Source organism: Haplochromis burtoni, unplaced genomic scaffold (assembly GCF_018398535.1).
Source record: "Haplochromis burtoni strain Fernald_Lab_line unplaced genomic scaffold, NCSU_Asbu1 Contig_779, whole genome shotgun sequence".
Lineage (NCBI taxonomy): Eukaryota > Metazoa > Chordata > Actinopteri > Cichliformes > Cichlidae > Haplochromis > Haplochromis burtoni.
Window position 1 is genome coordinate 1 of NW_024583140.1, and position 12,962 is coordinate 12,962.

Sequence of the window (12,962 nt, forward strand, 5' to 3'; positions counted from 1 at the left end):
ACTGAAACCATACACTGTTACTCAATATAGTAAAAATCTCTCTTTGTCCCAGAAGGATTTTGGTCTGGTGGCTAATCTTTTTCATGCAGGAGCAGCACAACAATAATGGTCTTTGCATCCCACTCTGAGTCTCTTAAGCTGATTGTCCTGGTTTCATCACATCTTTCACAATACATTGTTAATAATTTCAGCATACTGTTTTTGGCTGTGTTAAATATTAGGCGATGTCCATCCTGTTAAGAATAAACTGTTTGATTAATTTGGTCCGAAGAAGGTGTCAGTAATGTGAAAGCCTGGAGAAACAGTATGACTAAAATCTGATGTGTGTGACAGCCTTTTGTCAGCCTGGCACTGACATACCATATACGAAGTAATCAGTCGAAAAATTATTATTAATTAGTGGGATACAAATAATAAATAATTACTAGCTATTAACATCACACTAAAATCAAGATACTTTTAAAATTGTTTACACTTGACTTTAAATAAGCAAAAAAATATTTAATGTAACATATTCTCTAACTTTATTGTCATTTTACATTAAATATCTTTAGATTTTGAATACTGGTTGTAAACAACACAACATGTGGAAAGTTAATATTGGGCTCAGAGATTTTTCACAACTTGCTTACTTTCCATTGACTAAACTTGCAATGTAAAAAAGAAAATCAATAATTACTGGTGCTGAAACAAGTACAGCTTTCAGAGCAACACTTAAAAGTAAATAATACAATTGGTGCAGGACACAGATGTCCAATATTCCAGAGAGATTGCGTGAAATGTACCTTTCTGTGGGACCTCCAAAGGTTGATTCTGTTCATCTGAACGTAGCATTTTCAGGGGGAGAAACGTTTTGTCACTCATCCAAGTGACGAAACCTGGATGAGTTTTGGACCCGATCCTGGGGGTGGACCAATTTTTGGCGCAGCGCGTTTTGGCCTAAGCAAAAACCTGTAGGGATTCTGTATGTTTCAGGAGTATCAAGACACATTTTTGCTAAACACCGTGTCTCCTGTGGCTTTTAAACCCCAAAACACGATGTGACAAAAATTGGTCCACCCCAAGGATCAGGTCCCCCGACGCAAACAAGAGTAACATAGTGTACGCTGTTAAGTGCCAGGAGGATTGCCAGGACTTATACATCGGGGAAACCAAACAACCTCAGGCGAAGCGGATGGCACAACACAGAAAAGCTACCTCCGCAGTCTATTTACTAGACACTACAGTCTAGTGGCCTGTAGTGTCAATGATGAGGATGTACACATCCTGGACAGGGAGGAACGCTGGTTTGAGCGCGTAGTCAAGGAGGCCATTTACGTGAAAAGGCAAAGGCCATCTCTGAATCGAGAAGGGGGTCTAAGGGTACATCTCTTGGCATCTTACAGTGCTGTGATTGCAGCCATTCCCCAACTCTCTGTGAATGGTACTCATGGCCATTGATCAATGGGCTTTGATCAGTGGTTGTTGATCAATGGAACTGACCTCCCAGCGCATTGTTCCTTCAGTGGTGTTAGTTTCGATCATTATGCAAATGTACTGTTTATACGATTGGGGAAACCTGCAGTAAACTGAGACTGAAGAAGTCACTTGGAAGAGTGGCGAAACGTTACTCCCACTAAAAACGCTACGTCCAGATCAACAGAATCAACTTTTGGAGATTTACTTACCTGGATGACTGAGCATTCCTTAAATACTACCAAACCAAAATGAACAGCAAGAAATAAGCAAAAAGAAAAAAGAAAGGAATCACCGTCATACCCAACGTTGAGGTGGTCTACCAGGGCTTCTGTCAAACAAGTGGCTGCAGCAATTGCTTCACGTCTGCGTTTCTCTGTGACAGAAAAAAGACATTACTACAATCAATCAACACCGGACTTGTAGCACTGTGTGGTGCTGGGACATCCTAAGTCAAAGAGAGCTTTGTTTTTAGCAATGGTTAGCACTGGCGGCTATCACTATCGATTTTTGTTATCACACACCCTGCAGCTCCTTCCGCTCATTTTGCTTTGCCTGGTGCTCCTTCAATAGACGAGATAACATCGTGCTTCAGCAGACGTTATATTAATGGCGAACGTGACTGCTCATAGAACAAATAACATATCATTTACCACACCGCGGCGTTTCTTGCTGACTGCTAACAATTACAGCCGTGTCACGGGACTAAAAAGACGGATGTCACACGTGGGCGTGTCCACACTTTGGCCATCGAGTAAATGTCTGAATAATTTCATAAATAAAACCATATATTTTAGTATGTACTGCCAAACAATGTAAAATTTAAAGGAACATAAACGTATCTTGTATCTTGTTAAATTATACGATTGTTTTATCTTTTTTTTATGTCAGCAGCTTCAACATCCCTTCAAAATAAAAGCTTGCCTATAGGCTACATTTACTAATACTGCAGACAGAAATCAAATGACAAAACTACTCTAGTCCAGACTTATAATAGCAGCAAGCTGGGGGAAAAATACCAAGACAAATATAGTCTGGTGCATCGTGCTGTTTTATTTTTGTCTTTTTGTTTTTGATTGTGTATTACGTTATAATAAAAATTAACATGGTCTGACGCCTAATGTTGCTTATAACTTATATAGATAATCAGATTATATAGATAATAAGCCTTTTTCTCCAATGCTTTATTATGAAAAACTTGTACCGGAAAACCTGGACTTGTTCAAGCTAGCGGATCACTGGTCTGAGCTGATGTTGTTATCTTACCTGTCATCATTCAGACATAGCTGAAACTAAAGTTTTTGTCACTCTTTATCCTCTTCTTTAATCAGGTATGGTCACTTAGAGTTCTTCCAAGGAACAGCTTTGATTATTCCTCCTCTAAATAGTCGAATGAGTGAAAGTGGTGTTAGCATTTCGAGCGTGGGTTTAATGCATGGTTAGCTAAAGCCTTGATCAGGATATCGGTGTGCAAAGTTCCAGGTTCTTGAACTTGTCCGCCTTCGTTACAGTTATGAAACAGTTTACAAGCTGGCTAGTAATGGTGATGTGACAGCTTAAACGGAAACTCTACTAGAGTCTAGTGTTTAACGCTGTCTTAATAACTAATCTTCTGTTGGCTAACATTACTGCTAACCTGTGAGAAAATTGAGCCTAATGCGCAACGAGATCAGATATCAGTTTACTGACTGATATCCTCCGTCTCGTTTCCCTTCTGTTTATATATATAAAACCTCACAAACTAACAAGCAGAAATCATTTTACTCCATACAACCTCAGTTTCTCAGTACCAATATCTCAAACCTCAACATTGAACAGTATGTATGCCAATAGATTTTTTTTTTTTATACTGACCAACCATTATTTAGTTCAGGCTCTGTTTTGATTACTAAAATTGACTGTCTAGCACACATAGCAATGCGGTTTGCTGATTTACAAGCTCTACCAGATGAGTGACAGATTTGGACAGCAGTTATGAATGATTTCCCTGGGCCTGTGTGCTGCGAAGCTAGTGAGGGTATAGCTCATTTTTTTTGTGTGTGTATTGTAAACCACAGTCAATTTAAATATTTAACCAGAGTGATAATTGAGATAACATGTTATCTTTGAGTCAACAAAAAATTATCCCAGATACCAGAATCTGTCTCAAGTATCTCTTTGTTTTATTTAGATTGCTTACTCACAGTTGACTATAAATGAGGTTATATTTTTCACTCTTTAAGTATTAAGTTATATGTGATAACATTGATTGGAGGTTCATTTGTTGTTGCCACTTAGGCTCTAATGTTATGGATGAACCATGAAGGCCCAGTTGCAAGTTACTGGTAAGTTATTGTTTTTGCAAAATTTGTATGCTCATCATTTAACAAAAACCAGTAGAGGACTGTGATAAATTCTTAATGGTGTTTTCTTTTATCATTATTAATATGCTTAACATCTGTCATGGAAACCTAGATTTTGATGAATCCCTTGATCTTAAAAAAAATACCTTAAAGCTGGTTGTAAATAAACTGACTGCTGTTGAGCTCAGGATGCATGGGGCTACAGGAAGTGGTTTTAAAATCTTGGTTTTCCATGACTAGAATTTCTATTTTTCCAGTGCTTTCAGCTAAGCTGAAGGAAAACAAAAAGACCTGGTTTGGTCCAAGTCCATATGTTGAAATAGCAGTGGATGGCCAGTCAAAGAGGACTGAGAAATGCAACAACACACACAGCCCTAAATGGAAGCAGGCTCTCACAGTGTGAGTACAACTGCGAAAATTTGTTTAGGTCCATATTTTAGCAGAATGTTGCAATTGTAGACAGTAAATGTAATGTAAGATATAATGGAGGATTAAAATCATCATAGACTTATTAATTGGATTTCCTCTGTACTTGGAGGTGGGAAAAACAAAACAAAAAGCATCAATGCTTGATGAGTTTCAAACAAAAGCTAAGAAGCTGTACAGATTCCCTCAATTATTTCTCTGCTGTTGTATCGTATTGGTTGGTGCTGTATGCTGAAAATTTCTCACCTTTCTACAGAATTGTGACGCCGTTCAGCAAACTGATATTTCGTGTTTGGAGCCATCAGACACTCAAGTCAGACATTCTATTGGGTCTAGCTACATTGGAAATCAGCAAGACCCTTAAGGCCAATGACATGAAATGTAAGTTCATTTTCCTAAGTGGTGATTTTTTTTTCCCCCCACTATTGGCATGATATGGTAAATGGACTGGAAGTTATGTAGCACTTTTCTACTTTATTTGAGCACTCAAAACACTTTCATTCACATGTTTATACAGGCACTTTTTTCTATCCCTAGTGCTTTTGTCACACTCATTATAACACGCTGATGAGTGCAACACAGGGTTCAGTACTATAGGATAATTTGAAATGCAGACTGGAGGAATTGAACAACTGACCTTCTCATCAATAGGAGCTGTACCTCCTGAGCTACAGCCATGCATGAGACAGTTGTGAAAATGTTGTAGCACAAGGATACTTGAGAGTTTGTTTATGCTGCTATTTTCTATATTAACCTTGGATACGGAAAGATGTTCTGAGGAAATGAGTATACAGATAATATTTCTAGGTTCTTGGAGTTGAGCTGTACAAAATCGTAAATTGTATAAAGACAAAGCTGTTACTACATGACTTCATGATTTCATGATAATAACAAATTGGATCACTTTTGAACTCACTTTCTGACTTCATTTTCTTTGTCTATGTCTCACAATTGCATGTCATATTTGGTAATTGATGCACATTCTGTAGATGCTGTACACTGCATCACCTATACATATGAGCTTTTCTGTGTTTGAAGTAACTAAATACAATGCCTCCTCAGACCTGGTCAGTGTGCATAGCATTACAGTGACATTACAGTCTGGTCTACATTCTCTGTAAGAGCTACTTGTCTGTGATTTTTAAAGCACTGAATGAGATTCTTGTTGCACATGGTTTTTGAGGCATTCCATGTGACTGGAGTTTTTCAGTTCTGCTCTTTTCACACTGTCACAGTTTGGGCTAAAAAAGGAAACGCTGCTTTAAAAATCAGGTGATTAATAACAATCTGAGACCGACTGAGTAGGAAATTGTTCTTCAGTATTTGTTTATTTTAGTAATAAATGTTACTAGGAGAAAAATGTGCTTGTAGGAGCAGTTTTTAATTAAACCAGGACATCGTTAATAATTGCTTTTATTCTTTTGTGTTATGGTATCATATGTGTTCTCTTGTCTTGTAATTATATTGCCTGCTTAAAACTTGACATGTATTCTGTCCCCCTTAAGTATGTGAGGTCGTGCAGACACTGCAGCTGTGCTCTGACAGAGACCCCCAGGATCTTGTAGGTGACTTGTCAGTCTGTCTGGATGGCATGCAGGTAGACCCAGAAACCTTTGGCTTGGCAGAGAGAGAACAAGGTGAGAGACCACGCTCACACAAACCCAGTATACTATGTGGGACACATTTGCAATTTTAGAACAGGAATGCTCATAATCTGTAATTTGAAAATGAATAGAATTGCAGAATAAATTTAGCTTGTTACCATGTTGGTCATTATTAATGAATTTGATAGCAAGGTGGAAACTGCTGCCAGGTTGTAAATGCTTATCAGTGTTCTGTGCCCTGACAAGACAGTAGTAGTCACTAGTAGTAGTCACTAATGCAGGTAGATATAAAGGTTACAAGTAATGACTTGTAACCTTTATATCTACCTGCATTAGTGACTACATTTGCACCCAAGCATTTGAGAACTTGGGAGTTACACATACATTTTTGAATGTCACATTAAACATTTGTCTTTTACTTTGATTTTTATTTTTTATTTTTGTTTTTATGGCTTGCTAGCTGCTCTTCCAAATGGAAATACGCGGCAAAATGGAGATACTGGTGACAGGTCTAGTAAATCTTTAATTAATGATCTTAAGATACTATTGCATTAAAATATTTGGACATTGGTTTTGTAAGATTAAATAAACATTTTAAATCTTTGGTCTTGGAAAACTACTCAAATATTAAGTATTTTGTACTTGTAGGTCAAGCGGAGGCTCATCACCTTCAAGTGACTCGGATGAATGGGTCATTGTACCAAATGTGCATGCTGTCAATGGTACAAGTTCTCCCTCACGGTCTCCAGGGGGCTCCACTGCATCACTTCCTTCTGGACCTACTCGACCGCCCCCTCCTATGCGACAGAAACCAGCAGCTTCACCATGTAGGAAAACTATAAGACATCAAAGATTAAATGGCTTACATATACATCACATGAGTGATTTCAATCTCCCTCATGTCTAATATACCATTATTCTTTTATATACTAGCTAAAGCACTGAATACTGACTTCAGTCAGTATTAAAGTCACTACGCTTTTGAAAACAAATACACCTTTGAAAATAGAAAGAACATTTTTGTTTCACAGACTTAAAGGTTCCCTACTCTTGTTCTTGTTCATTTCATAGCCTCTTCTAGCAGTTCTTCTCCTAGTGAACTCAGCGAAGGCCCAGCTTCCGATGGTTCCTCTCAGGCATCAGCTAGTGGGTGTTCAGATCAGCAGAATGAATCAAATGCAAGGGCGGCAACATCAAGTTCCTCACAGACAGCAAGTGTTCCTAAACAAGGGGCCAGTGCCTCAGCAACAATTCCCAGGGTGGCTCCCATAAACAATGGTCCCTTGCCCCCAGGGTAAAGAGCAATGCTTTCTGCATTTTGTTTTATAGGCCCCTCATTTAAGCTTATTTTCAATCTGTTTATTATAATTTGTATTTCTTCTGCAGGTGGGAGCAAAGAGTTGACCAGAATGGACGGGTATACTATGTGGATCACATTGAGAAAAGAACAACCTGGGATAGGCCTGAGCCTTTGCCTTCAGGGTGCCAAACATCTTGATTTTTTTTATACTACAGATATATTAATGTAGTTTGAATATTGTGTATTCAGTGGCATATAATTATCTATGTCACATTGTTTATAATCACTTTTACTATGTGGTTATGTGTTCTCTGTGGGAGTTTTTAATATCTAGAAAGAAATCCTTGGCAAAATAAACAACTTTTTTTTTTGCTCTCCTTTTATGCAGATGGGAGCGCAGAGTGGATCCAATGGGTAGAGTTTATTATGTTGACCACATAACCCGAACTACTACATGGCAAAGACCCACACAGGAGTCAGTGCGTAACTACGAGGAATGGCAGCACCAGCGTAGCCAGCTTCAGGGAGCCATGCAGCAATTTAACCAGAGATTCATATATGGGGTGAGAGCAGTCACTGAATGTGCTTCAGACTACACATGAAGAACAGTTTGAAGATGTATTTCTTTTGATTTGCTTAAAGAGCCCATCTACGCATGGTTTTTGATCTATAAAATCATTTGTATATGCTGTACTTTTACCACATCATACAAAAATTATACTGCTCAGTCCTTCTACGTCTTAAATTCAAATTTATAAATAAAAAAGATAACTTTAACTTTTAAGTACTAAACACCTGCAGTCTAATGAATAAGCACTTAAGGTTTCAGCTTTCCACTTCTACTGTGTAATTTGCATATTTCATGCTGAACAATATATTGCAATAATTGTGTCTTGGAAACATTTTGGAACATCTTTCTCTTTATATACAGTGCAGACTTTGAGGTCTGATGTAGCTCTCGAGTGTGAAAGGAGCTTAAGTAAGGTTGTATGAGTTTGTAAAGTCCAGATAGCATGTTTTAAGTCTCGTGACTAAAAAGCTTTAAGCACCCGATGGAAATAAACATACAAATGCTCTTGGGTCAGTTTCTTCTCTGATTTTAAGTCTAAACTGTGTTTAAACAGACCGTGACAAAAATAGTTTTTACAGATGTTTTTGCAGACTTGACATTTGTAACGTTTTCTTTCTGGCTCAGCTGCAAGACCAGTTTGCAGCCACAGCCAGTAAAGAGTTTGACCCACTAGGACCTCTGCCTCAAGGATGGGGTAAGTATCAGTGAGATTACAAAAATGTTTTAGCTGATGTTACTGACATGATAAATAAATGAAATGTGTTGATTTTCTCCTTCACAAGAAAAGAGAACTGACACCAATGGTAGAGTGTATTTTGTCCATCACCCAACTCGCAGGACACAGTGGGAAGACCCAAGGACCCAAGGGTGAGTGTATTTTGTGTTCTTGACAGTAGGGAGCGCTGATATGTCTAGAATAAAGTGACAAGTGAAAGGAATGTCACTTTGTTTTTGGCAGGCCCAAATTTCTGAGTGACACATTTTAGGTCTGTATTTCAGCCATCAGTTTGATGTAGAAGGTTAATTCGTTCCATTGCAGGACTCCCTGAAAAACTGTCCTAACCTCTTAGGAGCTTGGAGTTTGGAACAGGTCAACAGTGGCACAGAAATTGCATGCAGATGATCTGGCAACTGTGAAACTGGATTAAATGTGTAGAACATAATGACTGGATTCTGACATCTTTGACAGATTTGGAATTGGATAGTTCCTTCAGAAAATCTTTGCTGTTGACCACTAACTGCTCTTAAATTTATGGTTTATGGATACACAAAGAGAAGGGTTTCTGTCTAAATGCTTTTTTTGTAACCAGCTAATCACAGTTAAGTAGTACGGAGGAAACCCTGCTTTTAAGGACGAGTTTTTAAATCTTTGATTCCATTTATTATTTTTTATTCATTTAACTTAAAATATACATTTTATGTTTCTTTTAAAATGATTTCTTTAAATGGTTGCATTTCTCTGTGCTTACTTAACTTTATCCAGGCTGCTGAATGACAAGCCTCTGCCTGAGGGTTGGGAGATGAGGTTCACTGTGGATGGTATTCCCTACTTTGTAGATCACAATAGGCGAACAACAACCTACATTGACCCTCGCACAGGGAAATCCTCACTGTAAGTTTTGGTATCTTGTGCTAACACGAGGGGGATCAGATTCATTTAATGGAGACAGACACAACTGCACGTTAAAAGCTTCTGTAGCCTGTGAATCAAAAAAGTCTTTGGTTGTTTTTATATATGTATTTATAATTATAATTGAGGTCATTCTCAACATAAGCAAACAACTCGGGAGTTTGACTGAGACCTACTCCAATGGTCTCTGTTCTGTTGTTCTGGTCCGTACCTGGGTGTGTTACAGTGCTTACATTTGCATGAACAAGCATCATGAAAGGGAGGGGGGGAAATGAACAGAGTTCAATTTAAATGGGACAGGTGTGTCTCATTAATATTACAAAATGTGTATATGTTTGCTTATCTAACTCTTTCCACACTAAATTGCAAATGTCGAGAATATTGATTAGTGCACGCCTGAATATATTTAAATCAGCGATTGGTGTAAAATCAAATGAGCCTTATAATCTCAAGTGATCATGACCACAAAGCCTGGGTGTTGCTAAAGAAAACAAACAGGATGCTCAGAATGTCCAGAGATGAATATAAGCACTTGTTATCAAAATGTATTTTGATACTTTTATTTGACAATAATTTAATGTGGTCTTTTTTGTAGTGAGAATGGGCCACAGATAACTTATGTCAGGGACTTCAAAGCCAAAGTGCAATACTTCAGATTCTGGTGTCAGGTACGTGCTTTCAGCATATCATACTGTTTTACTACATATGCTGTTATGTTCTTCTTATTTTTAATTACGTAAATGCAAAGAATCAGGATCAGAATCAGAATCAGAAAGGGTTTTATTGCCAAATGTTGAGCAGGTTTACAACATTAGGAAATTGCTGCGGTGCTTCAGTGCAAACATACTGTCATAAAAATATAAAATAAGAATAAGAATTAAAAGTGCTAAGTGGATAGATATATACATGATATATACATGAGTGCAGGTGGTGATCAGTGCCAAACATGGAATGATGCAGTGAACACAGCGTAGGGTAAAGTGTAAATGATTTTGCTAGTGGACAGTTTTTAAAATCAATTATTTTCATTGTTTACATGTTTTGTTTCCTCTTAGCAACTGTCGATGCCTCAGCACATTAAAATTACAGTTTCACGCAAAACTTTGTTTGAGGATTCATTTCAACAGGTAATTGTTTTAATTGGTTGTACTGTCTTCTCACCACATTTCTATATTTAATAACATTGTCTTTTCAGTGCTTGAGATGTGTAATTAATTCATTCTTAGATCATGAGTTTCCACCCACAAGATCTTAGGCGTAGACTTTGGATAATTTTCCCTGGTGAGGAAGGCTTGGACTATGGAGGTGTGGCCAGGTAATCTCAAAGTAAAAGCTGCACCACCCTGTTGCTAAAATAACAACACAAACAGTAAAAACTCGTGATTTTGTCATTAAAATCTAGTTTAAAAAGAACTACCCCACTCAACTAGTTTGACCACTTGTGCTTATTTTCAGGGAATGGTTCTTCTTGCTGTCTCATGAGGTGCTGAATCCAATGTACTGTTTGTTTGAGTATGCTGGCAAGGACAACTATTGTCTTCAGATCAACCCTGCCTCTTACATCAACCCGGATCACCTTAAGTACTTCAAGTTCATTGGGCGATTTATTGCCATGGTATGCGCACCATCTCTCAGTTGTTACTAATAAGTTTAAATCATTAGTTTTGAAACTAAATGTATGTGCATGATTAATCTGGTCTGCCATTGCTATATCCTACCATATTATTATGCCATACTACAGGGTGGGCCATTTATATGGATACACCGTAATAACATGGGAATGGTTGGTGATATTAAAGTCCTGTTTGTGGCACATTAGTATATGTGAGGGGGCAAACTCCTCAAGATGGGTGGTGACCATGGTGGCTATGTAGAAGTCGGTCATCTTGGATACAAGTTTTGTTTTTCCAATAGGAAGAGGGCCATGTGACACATCAGACTTATTGGTAATGTCACAAGAAAAACAATGGTGTTCTTGGTTTCAACGTAACTTTATTATTTCGTGAGTTACGTTGAAACCAAGCACACCATTGTTTTGGCCCTCTTCCTATTGAAAAAGCAAAAGTATAGCAATATTTTATGCTTTTGTCTTTTATTGCAATTTAATCACAATGATTAGATCTCAAATCTAATCATTGAATTAAATTTCAAAAGAGAAATATACCTATTCTCATATTCTGCCTTACAGAATAATATGTTTGACTTTCTCCCATAAAATTACAAATCTCAAATATGAGATAAATGTCTTCTGTTTATCTGTTGTTGTTTTTTAATTTGCATACAAAACATTTCCATTTTATGTCTCTCCAGGCCTTGTTCCATGGCAAATTTATCGACACAGGTTTCTCGCTGCCCTTTTACAAACGTATTCTGAACAAACCTCTGGGTCTGAAAGACCTGGAGTCCATAGATCCAGAATTCTATAATTCACTCATCTGGATCAAGTAAGTTTCTGATGTACATGTGATAATTGAGTTATACTTGTGGTGGATGGTGTCGAAGACTTTGATGTATTTTACATTTGTTGGGTTGTTATAAGTGGACCAAAATTTGTGGATATATACATAGACTTCTGGCTGCTTTAAAAAAAATATTTTCATTTCCTAAATATGTTTGCATATTGTTAGATACTAGGTTTTGATAACCTATGCACACAAATGAAGAGTTTGAGAGGACAAATTGGGTCATGTGCATTATTTGAGTAAATGATTTATGCTCCCGTAATTTGTCACTCACTGTGGAAATGTATAGGACCCTATAGTGACCTTTAGAGCAGACATAATAGCTAACTTCTTTTGTTTTTTAAACATTGTCAGTAATGACGGTAACTGTCATTGTCTTGCTTGTAGGGACAATAATATAGAGGAGTGCGGTCTGGAAATGTTCTTCTCCGTTGACAAGGAGATACTTGGGGAGGTCACCACACATGAGCTTAAACCAGATGGAGGGAACATTCTAGTAACTGAAGAAAATAAAGAGGAATACATCAGGTACAACTTCTTACCTACCGTCCATATTCATTTGTTACTTTTACATGCTCCATAACATAATGTGGTAAACAAGCGTAACATTTAAATACACTGAATTCGGACATGTCATGTTTAAACTAAATAATCCTGTTTTCCTTGAAAACATTCATTTTTAAGCAGCACTTGACATCTCTAAAGTGGGTTAATATTAATTTATTAATATTTCATTATGTCATCTCTATGCAGGTTAGTGGCAGAGTGGAGGCTATCCAGAGGTGTGGAGGAGCAGACACAGGCTTTCTTTGAGGGCTTCAATGAAGTTCTTCCACAGCAATACCTTCAGTACTTTGATGCTAGAGAATTAGAGGTACTGAAGTCAATAGATGATTCTCTATAACCTTTACAAGTGTTTGAGGTAGCACTGGTCCTTTAAATACTACAGGTATTCTGTAACAATAGGGATTTAAAAAATTAGAGAAAATAAATACTAACATGAATGTTGGGCTTATTTATAAAATGTCCCCTTCTTGTCTGTAGGTGATGCTGTGCGGTATGCAGGAGATAGACTTGGTGGACTGGCAGAGAAACACAATCTATAGACATTATGCCCGAACTAGCAAGCAGATAATGTGGTTCTGGCAGGTTGGTACTCAAAAAAAAAAAAA

At 37.5% G+C, this 12,962-nt stretch overlaps 1 protein-coding gene across 1 annotated transcript in view; it reads left to right on the plus strand.

The window, feature by feature from the left end:
* The first annotated feature begins 2,655 nt into the window (after positions 1-2,655).
* Positions 2,656-12,962, plus strand: part of itcha (itchy E3 ubiquitin protein ligase a) — an 11,733-nt gene continuing 1,426 nt past the window's right edge. Inside the window, exons 1-21 of the mRNA XM_005950395.3 lie at positions 2,656-2,786; positions 3,733-3,779; positions 4,055-4,196; positions 4,480-4,604; positions 5,729-5,860; positions 6,288-6,336; positions 6,476-6,654; positions 6,899-7,121; positions 7,214-7,309; positions 7,516-7,690; positions 8,323-8,392; positions 8,481-8,565; positions 9,182-9,310; positions 9,924-9,996; positions 10,384-10,455; positions 10,555-10,643; positions 10,784-10,943; positions 11,639-11,772; positions 12,178-12,318; positions 12,544-12,664; positions 12,835-12,939. Of these exons, the coding sequence (XP_005950457.1) occupies positions 3,755-3,779; positions 4,055-4,196; positions 4,480-4,604; positions 5,729-5,860; positions 6,288-6,336; positions 6,476-6,654; positions 6,899-7,121; positions 7,214-7,309; positions 7,516-7,690; positions 8,323-8,392; positions 8,481-8,565; positions 9,182-9,310; positions 9,924-9,996; positions 10,384-10,455; positions 10,555-10,643; positions 10,784-10,943; positions 11,639-11,772; positions 12,178-12,318; positions 12,544-12,664; positions 12,835-12,939 (2,325 nt within the window). The 5' untranslated portion in view covers positions 2,656-2,786; positions 3,733-3,754. The remainder of the gene's footprint in view (positions 2,787-3,732; positions 3,780-4,054; positions 4,197-4,479; positions 4,605-5,728; positions 5,861-6,287; positions 6,337-6,475; positions 6,655-6,898; positions 7,122-7,213; positions 7,310-7,515; positions 7,691-8,322; positions 8,393-8,480; positions 8,566-9,181; positions 9,311-9,923; positions 9,997-10,383; positions 10,456-10,554; positions 10,644-10,783; positions 10,944-11,638; positions 11,773-12,177; positions 12,319-12,543; positions 12,665-12,834; positions 12,940-12,962) is intronic.